This window comes from Haliaeetus albicilla, chromosome Z (genome assembly GCF_947461875.1).
Source record: "Haliaeetus albicilla chromosome Z, bHalAlb1.1, whole genome shotgun sequence".
In the NCBI taxonomy this organism is placed as follows: domain Eukaryota; kingdom Metazoa; phylum Chordata; class Aves; order Accipitriformes; family Accipitridae; genus Haliaeetus; species Haliaeetus albicilla.
The window spans coordinates 39,390,308-39,405,769 of NC_091516.1; the positions used below are offsets into that span (position 1 = coordinate 39,390,308).

The 15,462-nt window shown below is 42.5% G+C and overlaps 1 protein-coding gene across 4 annotated transcripts in view; it reads right to left on the bottom strand.

The window, feature by feature from the left end:
- The window catches only part of MEGF10 (multiple EGF like domains 10), a 112,042-nt gene that overhangs the window by 11,696 nt on the left and 84,884 nt on the right, over positions 1-15,462 (bottom strand). For all 4 annotated transcript variants that reach the window (XM_069777303.1, XM_069777302.1, XM_069777301.1 and 1 more), the window contains 5 exons: positions 13,299-13,433; positions 12,799-12,927; positions 4,507-4,635; positions 2,679-2,807; positions 33-161 (listed from right to left, as the gene is read on the bottom strand). In XM_069777303.1, the coding sequence (XP_069633404.1) occupies positions 33-161; positions 2,679-2,807; positions 4,507-4,635; positions 12,799-12,927; positions 13,299-13,433 (651 nt within the window). The remainder of the gene's footprint in view (positions 1-32; positions 162-2,678; positions 2,808-4,506; positions 4,636-12,798; positions 12,928-13,298; positions 13,434-15,462) is intronic.

A 15,462-nucleotide genomic window follows, 5' to 3' on the forward strand; every position in this document is an offset into this window, starting at 1 on the left:
ATTACAATAATTTTATTGCATGTAGGCTTTACCTTGATCACACCTGGCCCCTTTCCAGCCTGGGCTGCAGTAACATGTTCCTGTGATGTGGTCACAGGTTGAGTTGTTCAGACAGTCACATATCTGCCGGCATCCATACCCATATGTACCTTGAGGACATTCTGCACAAAATAAGTGCAAACAAAAATTATACACAGTCAGTACTTCTCAAATATTTTGGTATTACGGATCTACAGCACCATTCAGGCTACCATTTGTTTCTAACCCCATACGTTTTTGTACATGGCCAGCAGATGGCAATGTGTTATTAGTGGTAGAGATTTTGGGGGGGGGGGGGGGGGGGGGGGGGAGAGAGAGTGTGTGTGTAGAAGGAAGTTGCATTCAGAAGTGATTGTCCTTTACCTGTAATGTTGCTGCCTAAGGCAGTGAAATTAGGAAGGAAAAAAAATAGATTAAAGGGTACAAGACAGTGAAGAAGTGGACAAAATGTGAACAAAATGCCAGTTCTACACCAGAATGTCAGGTCTCTCAGGTTACTCAGATTCCAGTGCTTGAAAAATCACGTAAAAATATGAGTGAAGCCAGACATCTGTCTGGTGTCATGTCATATGACAAATATGCTGATGTGGTAAAAGAGCAAGAAATAAGGGCTGTAAGAATAAGTCTAATATACACCGTGCATTTATAAAAAAATAAAACTGGTACTAGGCTGCTTATAGCATACTTTGATACTGTAATGGATATACTGAGAAACTACCTACAGAAGAAAAGTGCTAGATTATGAAGAATAAGCTAATTGGAAGACTTTTAAATTATTTTTTCTCTCCCAGGGTGATTTGAGTACAATAATTAATTACTGATCAAAGTGTCTCCTATATCAGGCAATTAGCATGGTAGAGAATTATCCTACACTGATAAAAAATATTTCTTTTATACTGCCACCTCTGTTACTGTGTGTCTTGTTACATTATTGTAGTTCTGATGGTTTAAGAAAATGTGGTATTTCTTCCCCTTCTGAGACTCAATTTTCTGAAACCTCTCAGGAGTTTTGTAATTATACTAATTTGTTTTTCTTCTTGTCTTTTTAAAATATCTAACTCATCTTTTCTGTATTCCTAATTTAGAATAATTTACATGATAATGTAACACAATAGATTTTAGAGAAATGTTCTTGCAGTCTTGATAAATCCAGACTCAAGTGGAATTTCATGCTTATATAGCCTCTCCTTCTCTTGGTTACATTCAGTAAAACAAGAATATAACTATTGAAGTCAATGGCTGGGCAAAACCCATCATGTCATAATATACTCTGGCATTTTGAAACCTGAACTGGAATAAAAAGTCAATTTTTAAAACTGACATTCAAATTCAGAAATACCAAAACATTTAGTTTAATATCATTAAATCATTATTACCAAATTATAGGATAAAATATAAAAACTATAAAATATAATAATAAAGTTAGATTTGCCAAAGTATTCAAAATTATCTTTTGATCATGACATCAGGAGAGGATCTTAGAAAGTTTATCTTTTCCTAAATAATAATGCTCTTTGAAGTGAAATACTGAAATCATCAGAGCGGAATAAGAAAATTTAAATATGTAATAATTACATGCTGCCACCTATTATTTCACTGAAGTAAATATATTCCTCTAAACCATTCAGATTTTGCTGCAACTGTATTTTTGTTAGAAAAAAAATATCCACTTCTAAATTTTTAGTGGTTCTACCATAATGTTGATGAGCCTTAAAAAAATAACTCCTAGGGGCTAGACCAACTGCTGAGGGAATAAAGTGTGTCTATAGAGATGGTAGTAACCTCCCCTCCTTTCTGTTACAGGTATGACACACGCTATCTTGGCCACTGCACAGCCCTTCAGATCTAGATGCAGCTAAATCAGTCCTGGTTATAGGTAATACTTAGTGTCCTCCACACATCAAAAGCAATGCTTTGTGCACAGCGCTGATGCCAAAGATGGGTTTAAACCTTCACAACAGTAGGTTGAATGGATTCCTCTGCACTGCAATATAATGCATGAAGTGTGTGAGCACCACTCTGTAATGTTAGCAAAAGTCGGACTAACGGTTCTGTGCTTATGAGCCTGATTATAGTCTTTTAATGTTGTACAATGTTTTACCATCGCTGTTATCAGTGGTGTTATTCTTGATTTTCTTGGGTAAAGAATCACACATATGTGAAAAAAAAATGCCATCTATTATGCTTTTGTAATCCAATTGTATTGTAAAACCACATTGCAAAGATTAATTCTATCCACTAGGATTGATGTGGTACTACTTTAGTTTTCTAACTATTAGTTTTCATTGTGGTTTATGCCAATGAAAATTACTTGGATTCATTTGTTACTTTTACATGACAGAGTTGTTGGGGTTTTTTTAGCATTATGTCCAAAGCAACTAGAATGTAGTACAAATGCCTTTTCCATGTAGCTACAAATTGAAAGAAATGGCCATCACAATCGTAATCAGTCTTAATAACTAATTCTGTGGGCTTTTAAGTGTTTGGAAAAAGCCGAGGTCCAACTCCTGAAGCTCTTTCTCCATCAAAATTACCACTAAATCCAAGAGGTTGTATCACAGCTGTGGTCAAAACAACAGAAGCTTGGCTCAGGGTTCAGTATTTGCTACCAGGCATAAACAATTCCCATCCCTACTCACTCTGCTCGCAGTGCTTCCCCATGAACCCTGTGCGGCAGGTGCACTGCCCACTGATGTGGTCGCAGTCGGCTCCGTTCTGACATTGGCATATCAATGCACAGTCCTTCCCGTAAAACCCTAGGGGACATCCTGCAATACAAGGAAGGGGACAAGAAAAGGCATGAAACAACCGCTCTAGAAATAAAATGCAAATATTCTGGTTAAGTATGTTGTTGAGAAGTCATTGCTGTAGCCCTGCTACTCAACATGGCATTCTGTACACACAGTAGATCAAGACCCACCCTATTTTAAGTGGTTTAAAATACACATTAGGCAAAAGCTACATAAAAATGAGGTTGGGAAACTGTGCGGACAGCAGATGTTCAGAAGGCAGCAAGAAGGGCTCTTCAGAGAAATGGGTTTAAGAAGATATTTGAAGGAGGAGAAAGAGGGCAGTTTGTGAACAAGAGCAGGGAGTCTGTTCAGTGATGAATGAACCTTTGGACACACGTTCTGCACAGTTGATGTTGAAGCATAAAAAATTAAAAATAATAACATATTGTATCTCAGCTCCTCACAAAGATACCATTTCAGTATGAAGAAGACATATCACTGCAAAGAGATCATTATTCACCAGCAGGAAGCAAAATAACCATGATAGCTGACAGCTGAACCAGTATAGTGAATGTCTTCCAGAGCTGCATCCATATGGCCCTATAATATATCTGTTATTTCCTGCCATTATGACATTATTCAGTTGGAAAAGGAGAGTTCTGATTTTATGAAAAATGTGTATTTAAACACTGAAGGCAAAACACAGTTAGCAGTCTTATTTTTCTAGAGTTCTAAGATAATGGTTGTGCCCAGATTACAGACAGTGGGGGTGCTTGGATTGAAGATAAACCAAATTGAAGCTGTAATATGATAAAGATAAGAAGCCAGCTTCATCAACATCTATCTCTAACAAATGTTTATTTCTCAAACTTTATATAAACTCTTACCCAGCATATAATGGGTGCCATATACCTACACCCCGTCACTGCACAGCTTGTATTTTTATTTTAATGAAAATCTCTTGGGAAAAACATCAGTATTAATGTATTAATTACATGAAGAATTTTTTTTTTTTAAATTGTAACATTACAGTCTAGTGAAGTTAAGTTTCTAAGTTCCAAATAAAATAGCTTCTATATCAGTATTTGAATTACAAGTGCTGACCTACAGCTGTTGTTGCAATTGCCCTCGGGAGGTAGCAATTACAGATGCAAGATGTACTGTATGATCACTTTGCAGTGACAACAGGGACTGTGCCTCAGTAGACCACAGCCACAGCTAAGCCAGAAGCTATTCTCATGGCTTCAGTCAGCTCTGTGTTATCTTACAATCTTGGTTGTTGGGTCCCTGCTGCTAGAGTACTTTTTGGGGGTGTTTCAGAGAGGGAAGGAATTAGATGGTACTGTCATCCCACCCTGTGGGGAACACCTGCAGAGCTGACACCATCCATGCTATAGACTGCACCCATAACCACGCATCTGCAGTGGTAGCATCTGAACGTCAGTCATTCATTCTGCATGTGCACATGACAGACTCTTCCACAGGGATGCCTGGCTGCGGCCAAAAGTTGTCTTCCTCCAAAGGAAGGCTAAAGAGAAGCCTGAATGTAGCGGCCAGCACTCTGCCACTGCTTCTACAGGGGCCTCCCTGCAACCATGGAGGTAATGTATTGCATCTTCTGGATCAAAAAAGGTTCAGCAGCATGGGAAGAAATCAATGAATGAAGAGTGAAAATTCTGAAGGAAAATTCTGTCATTGATTTGTAGACTAAGAACAGATAACAAAAGTCACTTACTTTGTGTACAGTAAAGGCCAGTCCATCCTGGGGTACATTTGCACTCCCCATCATAGGCGCTGCAGTAAGCTCCATTATGGCAGTTGCACGTGTGGATGCAGTTTGGTCCCCAGTGGGAAGGTGGGCAAGCTAAAACAACCCAGAGCAATTAATTAATCTCAAATGACAAAGATCCTTGATACCCATGTATAGAGCTGCTTACATTCACATATGACCACCGCTTCATTTGGGGTTTGTTGTTTTTCTTTTAAATGTATTTTTGGGGTTGCTCCCTTCTGATCAAATAGCCAAAGATTTATTTTTTTTAACTAAGGAATCATTTTACTCTAGCTAAAAAGTGCTGAAAAAGATTGAATGTGTGAAAGAAACCAGTGATACATACTTAATACTCAGGAACTAGGATACTCATACCAGCTTTCTCATAGAAAAAGCCATGTAAGTTTCCTTTCTTAATTTATTTTTTCACCTGAAAACAGTTCAGTTGAACATAGTCAAAGGGATACACCTTTTAAGCCTCAGAGGTGAAGGAGAATAAACAGAGAAGGTTGAAACACGTCTTATAGCCTATAGCTTTAGACCCAATACTAAGCTTACTTCTTGTATTTCCACTGTTAGATTCTACATAATTGCCTAAATATAGGCATATAATCAGGACTGTACCTTCATCAAGTTAAGTCAGTTGCTTCCTTGGGTCCATTAATCAATATAGTATTTCTAAAAAACAAGTAATTATCTATGAAGTGGAGATTTTTTTCACTCACCATCATGTCAACATGTTATGAGATAGAATTTTACTGACTGCTTTGAAAATGTCATGGTGAATGAAATTGATACAACATGCTGCCATTAGAATAGTGAAGTGGTTCCAAAATGCTGATTACTATTCAGAGACAGCAAAAGACAATTTTCTTCATGTCAGAATACCACTATGTGCAGAGGGTAGTCTAAGAGTAGCCCCTTTCTGTTGATTAGGATTCACATCTTGAGGTTTTTCGTTTCTTTAGTAAATAGATACATAATTTAAAAATAGTTCTGTTGAAATACAACGGGAGTATTTCATAGGAGAGAAGAAACAGGTCAGACATGGAAGCCTTAGCTTTATTCCTGTGTAAGTTTAAAAAGGCTGATAACTTCTTATTGTTGTGTACTGATTTGGTTGTCCAGAGACCTGTGTGTGACCAATAAAACCTCCTGAATCCTTTAAATGGTTGCATAATGAGTCATCTATGTGTGGGCTGTATTTTTGCAAAGTGTTACCTTTGCCGAAATTTCACTTCATTAAGAAATATATTACATTGCATTGAAACAAAAAAAAGTACTAAGTGTTTTGGGTTTGTGTGGTGGGGTTTTGGTAGCGGGGGAGGGGCTGCAGGGGTGGCTCCTGTGAGAAGCTGCCAGAAGCTTCCCCGGCTCCAAGTCAGACCCACCTCTGGCCAAGGCTGAGCCCATCAGCAACAGTGGTAGTGCCTCTGGGATAACAGGTCTAAGAAGGGGAACCTGCAGTGAGTAGTGGTTTTGGAATGTGAGAGGAACCCCTCTGCAGATACCAAGGTCAGTGAAGAAGGAGGGGGAGGAGGTGCTCTGGAGGAGGGGATGCCCCTGCAGCCCCTGGTGAGACGGCAGGCTGTCCCCCCCAGCCCATGGAGGGGAGCGGGGGAGCAGATGCCCACCTGCAGCCCGGGGAGGACCCCAGGCCGGAGCAGGGGGATGCCCCCAAAGGTGGCCATGACTCCATGGGAAAGCCCGCGCTGGAGCAGCCTGTGCCTGAAGGACTGCGGCCTGTGGGAACTACCTACGCCGGAGGAGTTTCTGAATGACTGTCTCCCGTGGGAGGGACCCCACGCTGGAGCAGGGGAAGAGTGAGGAGTCCTCTCCCTGAGGTGGAAGGAGCAGCAGAGACAACCTGTGATGAGCTGACCCCAACCCCCATTCCCTGTCCCCCTGTGCTGCTGGGGTGGAGGAGGTAGAGAAAACTGGGAGTGGAGTTGAGCCAGGAAGGAGGGAGGGGTGGGGGGAAGGTGTTTTAAGATTTGGGTTTACTTGCCATTATCCTTGTTTTGATTTCATTGGTAGTAAATTAAATTTATTTTGTTTTTTTCCCCAAGTTGAGTCTGGGTTTTGCCCTTGACCATAAGTGGGGAGTGATCCCTCCCTGTCCTTGTCTTGATCCACAAGGTTTTCTTTATATTTTCTCCTCCTCATCCCACCAGGAGCTGGGGGGGAGGGGGAGGAGTCAGCAAGCGGCTTTGTGGTGCTTTGTTACCAGCTGGGCTTAAACCACGACACTAAGTTTGTTTTTTGTTGTTTCCACTTCAGTTGTGACTTATAATGATTTTTTTTGTGTGTCTGTGTGTTTGAAATTAGTGGTCAACTAAGAAGGAATGTAAATCACATACAGACGAAAGGTTAGAAGTTTCAAAAAGGTCGCTAGTTCCAAAAGAAATTAATGGAATCATTCTTTTCCATGTGAACGAAAGGCCTTTATACAAAGCAAATAAACTTCCTCTGTTACGGTCCATGAGCACAGCCTCAATAGACGCTTCCATTCATATTGTTGGCACCATTTTCCTGTTATTGATTCAGTGACTAAGTCCCTCCTCCTCCTAAATACTCCTATTCTGCTACTCTCCCAACTACCTACTTATTTTACCATAAAAACAGGGACCTTTGTTGATACTGGCTTCTACAGCAATAGGCCTAAGATTTATTTTGGTATCATATTGAGTTGTGCATGCTAATCACTTCACAGAATTTAGCCAGCAAAGGTTTTTTTTCCAAATTGACCAGATGTTACATCTCACTGGTATAGAGCCAGTTAACCTGAACCAGTCAAACCGTAAATGATATAAACCAATGAGGCATGTTATTAGGAAATGCACCTCCCTGGAAACCCCAGCACAATGTCTTTTGAATTTTGACATATCAGGGTCTGGTACAGCTTCTTTTATTCATAAAATGGGTTGACTGAAATTTTGGCATGCATGTGTTTCAGACTGTGTGGACTGTGGCACTGTTCTGTGACCATCTGCACAGGCCAAGGACACACATCCTACCTGATCCTCAAGGCAGAATTGTGGGCACTCGTGAGAGCAAACACTGCAGCTCTGGCTGGGGGGGTCTGCACCATCCATCCCAGCGGTGGCCAGTGCCTCCACCCAGACGGAGCTGCTGAAGGGAGAGGCTGCAGTGCAGACCGCAGACAGCAGGCAGTGCCTGGACCTTTTTCCTGGGGCAGGGACAGGCAGCAGACCTGCCTGCAAAAGGTGGAGGACCTCCTGCAGCAGGTGGCTGAGCTGCAGGAGGCAGTGAGAAGGCTGCGTAATATCAGGGAGGCTGAGAATGGGTTAGGTAGCGGGTTCCAAGCGCAGTCTGCAGTGGACCCACAGCCCACGGCCAAACAGGCAAAACCTCCCCTACTGGCACACACAGAAGGGAGGGGAGCCAATAATGCAGAAGAATGGAAGCTTGCAACAGCAAGGACCTGCAGGAGGAAGAGACTTCCCCTGAAGCCTGAGCTGCTCTTGCAGAACCGCTTCACTACTCTGCAGACTAAAGAGGGAAGACCTGTCATATCAGGAGAGATGCTGCAGCTGAGTAAGGCAGCCTGATCCGCTCCCTGTGTAACAACCAGCGCAACTATGAAGAGGTAACAGGTGATAGTAGTAGGTGACTCTCTTCTGAGAGGTACAGAGGTACCCATTTGCCTACCTGACACACTCTCTAGAGAGTTGCACTCCTTACTGGCGCCTTGTGTTGGGGACGTCATCGAGAAACTACCAAGCCTCATACAGTCCACCGACTATTATCTGCAGTCTGAGGAATATGAAGGATTACAGAGCCCTGGGAGCAGCAGTAAGGGACTCCGGAGCACAGGCAGTTTTTTCATCAATCCTCCCATCAAAGGGAAGGGGTTTGAAAGGGCCAGTCAAATCTGGTGAATCAGCAAATGGTTATGGGACTGGTGCCACAGCCAGAGGTTCAGCTACTTAGACCATGGGACTTGCTTTGAGAAACCTGGTCTACTGGGAGCTGATGGGGTGCATCTGTCAGAGAAGGGGAAGAGCATCTTTGGTCATAGGCTTGCCAAGCTGGCAAAGAGGGCTTTAAAATAAGTTGCTAAGGGAGGGAAACCCCAATCCATCCCAATCCTACCAGTTTAATGCTAGTGTCAGCAATAGATGCCCAGAGCCTGCAGAGGGATCACAGGTCAGCAGGATGGCACCTAAGGAGCAGCACAAAAGAGTTCCAGCCACTCCAGCCAGTAAGTCAGCTTCACTGGGGCCCAACTTAAATGCCTCTGGGCAAGCACACATAGCATGGGGAATAAACAAGAGGACTTAGAGACATGCACATGCCTGCAGGGCTGTGATCTTATCGGCATCATGGAGATATGGTGGGATGGCTCCTGTGACTGGAGTGTTGGAATGGAAGGATACAGGCTCTTTAGGAAGGACAGGCAGGGGACACAAGGAGGGGGTGTCACCCTCTATGTCAATGACCAGCTGGAGAGCACAGAGGTCTGCCTGGGGATGGATGAAGAACTGACCGAGACCTTATGAGCTTATGAGTCAGGATTAAAGGGAAGGCAGGGACAGGTGACATTACAGTGCAGGTCTGCTACAGGCCACCTGACCAGGAAGTCCAAGCAGATGAGGCCCTCTACAGACAGATAGAAGCAGCCTCAGGTTCACAAGCCATGGTCTTCACTGGGGACTTCAACCACCCCGATAACTGTTGGAGCGACAACACTGCAGGACATAAGCAATCCTGGAATGCATTGATGACAACTTCTTTCTCCAAGTGATGGAGTAGCCAACGAGGAGAGGTGCTGTGCCGGACCTTGTGCTCACCAACAAGGAGGGGCTGGTGGGAATGTGAAGCTCAAAGGCAGCCTTGGCTGCAGTGACCATGAAATGCTGGAGTTCAAGATCCTTAGGGCAGTGAAGAGAGCACACAGCAAGCTCCCTACCCTGGTCTTCAGGAGAGCAGATTTTGGCCTCTTCAGGGATCTGCTTGGTAGAGTACCATGGGATAAAGCCCCGGAGGGAAGAGAGGCCCCAGAAAGATGGTTAATATTCAAGGATCACCTCCTCCAAGCTCAGGAGTGATGCATCCCAACAAAGTGGAAGTCAGGCAAAAATGCCAGGAGGCCTGCGCAGATGAACGAGGAGCTCCTGGACAAACTCAAACACAAAAAGGAAGCCCACAGAGGGTGGAAACAAGGACAGGTAACCTGGGAGGAATAAACAGAGAAATTGTCTGGGCAGCCAGGGATCAGGTTAGGAAAGCTAAAGCCTTGATAGAATTAAATCTGCCCAGGGATGTCAAGGGCAACAAGAAAAGCTTCTATAGGTACGTCAGTGATAAAAGGAAGACCAGGGAAAATGTGGGCCCTCTCTGGAAGGAAATGGGAGACCTGGTTACCTGGAATATGGAGAAGGCTGAGGTACTCAATGACTTTTTTTGCTCAGTCTTCACTGGCAAGTGCTCCAGCCACACCACCCAAGCCGCAGAACGCAAAGGTATGGACTGGGAGAATGAAGAACTGCCCACCGTAGGAGATCAGGTTTGAGACCATCTAAGGAACCTGAAGTTATACAAGTCCATAGGACCTGATGGGGTCCATCTGTGAGTCCTGAGGGAATGGGCAGATGAAATGGCTAAGCCACTATCCATCATATTTGAGAAGTCGTGGCAGTCCAGGGAAGTTGCCACTGACTGGAAAAGGGGAAACATAACCCCCATTCTTAAAATGAGGAAAAAAGGAAGACCCAGGGACCTACAGACTGGTCAGTCTCACCTCTGTGCCAGGCAAGATCACGGAGCAGATCCTCCTGGAAACTATGCTAAGGCACAAGGAAAATAAGGAGGTGACAGGTGACAACCAACAAGGCTTCACTAAGGGCAAATCATGCCTGACAAATTTGGTGGCCTTCTACAGTGGGGTTACAGTGTTGGTGGATAAGGGAAGAGCAACAGACGTCATCTACCCAGACCTGTGCAAAGCATTTGACACTGTCCTGAACAACACCCTTGTCTCTAAATTGGAGAGACATGGATTTGACGGATGGGCCACTCAGTGCATAAGAATTGGCTGGAATGTCGCACTCAAAGCATTGCTGTCAACGGCTGGATGTCCAGACTGAGGCGCGTTCCTCAGGGTTTGGTATTGGGACCAGCACTGTTTAACATCTTTGTCGGCAACATGGACAGTGGGATCAAGTGCAACCTCAGCAAGTCTGCCAACAACACCAAGCTGTGCGGTGCAGTCAACATACTGGAGGGAAGGGATGCCATCCAGAGGGACCTTAACAGGCTTGAGAGGTGGGCCCATGAGAACTTCACGGAGTTCATCAAGGCCAAGTGCAAGGCCTTGCACATGTGTTGGGACAATCCCAAGCACAAATACAGGCTGGGCAATGAGTGGATTGAAAGCAGCCCTACGGAAAAGGACTTGGGGGTGTTGGTTGACGAGAAGCTCCACGTGACCCGGCAATGTGCGCTTGCAGCGCAGAAAGCCAACTGTATCCTGGGCTGCATCAAAAGAAGCATGACCAGCAGGTTGAGGGAGGTGACTCTCCCCCTCTGCTCTGCTCTCATGAGACCCCACCTGGAGTACTGCGTTCAGCTCTGGGGCCCCCAACACAAAAAAGACATGGACCTGTTGGAGTGAGTCCAGAGGAGGGCCATGAAGATGACCAGAGGGCTGGAGCACATCTATGCGGACAGATTGAGTTGGAGTTGTTCAGCCTGGAGTAGAGAAGGCTCCAGGGACACCTTACAGCAGCGTTCCAGTCCTTAAAGGGGGCCTACAAGAAAGCTGGGGGGGGACTTTTTACAAGAGCGTATAGTGATAGGACAAGAGGTAATGACTTTAAACTGAAAGAGGGTAGATTTGGTTAGATGTAAGGAAGAAGTTCTTGACTGTGAGGGTGGTGAGGCACTGGAACAGGTTGTCCAGAGAGGCTGTGGATGCCCCATCCCTGGAAGTGTTCAGGGCCAGGTTGGATGGGACTTTGAGCAACCTGGTCTAGTGGAAGGTGTCCCTGCACATGGCAGGGGGCGTGGAACTAGATGATCTTTAAGGTCCCTTCCACTCCAAACCATTCTGTGATTTTGGTACCTTATGGAATTGGATATGCTTCTCGTGAGTTTTGCTTCAGATATTTCTTTCCTGTCACCAGTAATTTGCATAAACCCAGCAAGGCATCTGGAGAATCCCTAATTATTTAATAAAATAACTCGATGAAACATAATAAAATTAGGGCCTAGCCCTTCTGCTTTTTAAGTCAGCAACAAAGTCTGCACTGAGTTTACCATACCAAGACAATACTTATTGAGTGAGGTAGAAAGACACTAAAAAAGTGTATCTGTGAGACATCTATAAAAGAAAGAAAGAGAAAAATCCATCAGAAAGTTATAAACACTTAAAACAAGTCATAGTGAAAAATTTCTTAACAAAATGCTCAAATGTTTAACAAGAGTAAGGATGGTCTTGCAGCCAGAGCACTAACTTGTATCTGAGAAAATCTTGGCTCTGTTCTGAGCCTTGCTAGTAGCTTTCTATGCAACAGTAATAAGAAAAAACACCCTGTATTTCAGTGCCTCAGCTCCTTATTTGCAAAATAACACCTCTGTAATTCATAAGACTATCCTGACTATACAAGACCTGGGATGTTCACAACACTTCTGTGATAAGACTAAATAATTACAGATGAGTAAACAGTAGGTCAAGAACCCTCTCTGCAATGCAAGATTCATCAAGTCACAGACTTTTTCCTGTTGGAAGATTTAGGTGCTCTAGCATCAACTAGTCCAACATCCTGCTCAAAGGATCTTCAGTGATGATAATTTCACAACCTCTTCCAGACTAGAGACTTCAGAGCCTCCCTGTGCAGTTGCTGTGCTTGACCACTCTCACCGTAAGGATGTTTTTTCTTGTATCTAGTTAAAGTCACCCTTGTTGCAACCTGTGAGCATTGCCTCTTGTCTTTTAACGGTGCACTTCTGAAACAAGTCTGATCCAGCTTCTCTACAACTCTTTGGACAGTGGAAGACTGAAAATTGTTCCCTCTTGTCATATGCTCCAGCCCACTTATTAGAAAAATCATAGTATAAATGTGTTTCTGATAGTGCCAATGAAATGCAGAAAAGTTTAGGATCTCATCTTTATATACCATGAAGTCCTGAATTCTGACTTAGAGAGTGTTTCTTTACCAAAAAGTAGAGAATTTAAATAGCCAAACCCTGATTCATTGTTTTAAAAATAAAGGAAGAAAAGCTGATACTTACGCTGAGAGCAGTCACTACCAATCCAGCCCGGGTAACACTGACAGGATCTATCAATAGGATTACATGTTCCATTATTGGTGCAGGTGCATATTCCAATGCAGTTCTTGCCAAATCTGCCACTAGGACACACTGAGAAAAAGTTGTTAGAATTAGAGCTCCTTAATAATCAGAACAAGATTGTATTTTCTTTATTTCAGGAGAAAGCAACTAATATTTGGATCAAGAAATGTATTGCTTAGTATAATGTTAAAGTAAGGCATAAATTCTGGTAAGCCCATTATACATACTCATTATACAAATAATACAAATAAGAATACAGTGGGTTTCATACTTCAAGATCAAATGTTCAAACAGCTTAAATCTGCTTAAGATTCCTAATTTATAAACTGCACATACTACAACAGAAATGATTTTTGGTTTTATAGTTTCCAAGAGATGGAATGAAAATTATTACAGTGCTTGGTCTCTGCATCCCATAGAATCTTTATTACAACCTGTACCTTCATTACAGAGGGCTCCTGTAAATCCAGGTAAGCAGTCACATAAGCCAGTAATATGGTGGCAGGGACCACTGCTGTGTACACACTGGGGGCATGTCTGGCTGCAGCGGTGGCCATAAAACCCAGGGGAACAAACTGGAATCAAAAGAACAAACAGTCATTGCTTCCTGCACTTTCCATATAGCCATGGACTACTCTTCAGTGCACTTGTTCCTGACTTTGAATTAGCTCTGCTTCCTAAATACACAAGAGTTGCAATGGTAGCTGTTATTATTCATAGAATTCAATGCTTTACACTCATGAAAGGAGATTTGCTCATCTTCCTCAAGGGTTTACTATATTCCAGTTAGTGATGACTTAGTTGACATTCTATTACTTGTCAGGCCACACTGTACTTGGGTTATGTTTGAAATACATATATACTTTACATATGATACATATTTGGCAATACATTATATGTCCTCTACAACATGAACATCTTTTAAAGCATATTTGAAGAAAAGTAATTTAAAAAAATACAGTGTATAGTTTTATTTGTAGATGAGTAGGATCATCTTAGACCTTGACTTCTTATGTGTTTCCTAACTTGGAATACAAATAGCCATTCTTTCACTGAGAAAAAACATAAAAATGTTTTCCAGTCATCCTTTGATTTAGATACTCACTGTATTCATTACACAGTGCAGACAGCTATGCATCACCTAACTTTTAGAGAACCTGAGACAGGAATACAGAGTCATCCACTTGATTCTTATGCTAAAGTCACTAGTTTCTTTAAAAAAAGAAAAACAAAAGTGAATAATAATAATAAAAAAGACTCACATAAAATCTCCTTTGTTGTTCTAACCCTTTTTGGCATTTATTCCTGATAAATTGCAATATTAGGTAATACATCAAAAGAAATACCTGTTGCACAGAGGCAATTAGCACTGGCAAAAACTAACTTGGAATCTTTTCAATATTTTATTTTCATTCAAGATTCAGTCTTTTAATTACACACTTGATACAAGTTATGTGGCCAGATCTCTCTAGAGAGATTAACTTTTCCAAGTGAAACAGTGCCAAAAGGTCTTCCTGTTTACCGAAAAGGCACTTCTGACTGGAATCCAAATTATTCATATGACCTTTGTCTTCCCAGCCTCCAGACTGCGCATCAGAGAGGGGCTCTGAGAGCCACTGGACTGGAAGCCTCTTGTCCAGGTTATAGGCACAGTTCCAAAACACAAGGAACATTTTTACATGTAGTGTTACACTTAAGTCTGCCTTTGGATTAACTGATTAACTGCAAGGCCTTTAGAGATTAGATAGTGAGAATAATTACTGCACTTAGAAATGCTTAAGGAATATTAATGCCACACTAAGGTGGGATTTAATAGTGCCATAGGCAATCACATTCTTCAGCTTGAAATCTTGCCATTCCTGGACTGTTAGGACTGCATCATCCTCTGGTTCTCCTTCTACCTTCTAGTAATCATTTCATGTCATCTCCTGCCTTTTAAGCCTCTTGGAGGACCTAGAGCATCTCTGCTTGGCCTTACCCCACCTGCTTCTTGACCCTGTTTCTGGGAGACCTCCTCTGAAAACAAGGCTACCCTCCCAAGTGCAGAGGACTCACGTTTCTCTTCTCTGAACACCTTTACCTCACAGTTTCAACAATTCAAACTGAAAACAGCTAGACTGCTGGCAGACTGTGACAAATCTTCTTGGGAGGGTAGATATTTTGCACATCATCTTACTTTTGCCTCTCTGTTTCTGGTACGATTTGCCTCAGTTCATCTGTATCTCTCATCTTGTAACATCTAAATTTTACAGAGACAAATTTTTCAAATGCAACTATGGGTACCTATCATACCTTCTGCTTACTGTGAGGCCTGATCCCACTGGCCTTTCTTTGCTGCTTCAAACTAAGTGTTAAAAAAAGCAATAACTAAGCCAATGATTCCTACCAAATTCAATAGGAAGCTAAGGTTTCTAGCTTCTGAAACTCATGCATGTTTTATTTACCTACCAAAATACCTATTACAAAATTAATGTTCATCATTCAATCACATTTGGAAATGCTTGCTTTTAGAATGGAATCCCCTACTAAATTTGTTTCTTAGAAAGTCCTGTGTATAATGACATTATGGCACAGACAGTGAATAAAATTGTACCATAACAAGAA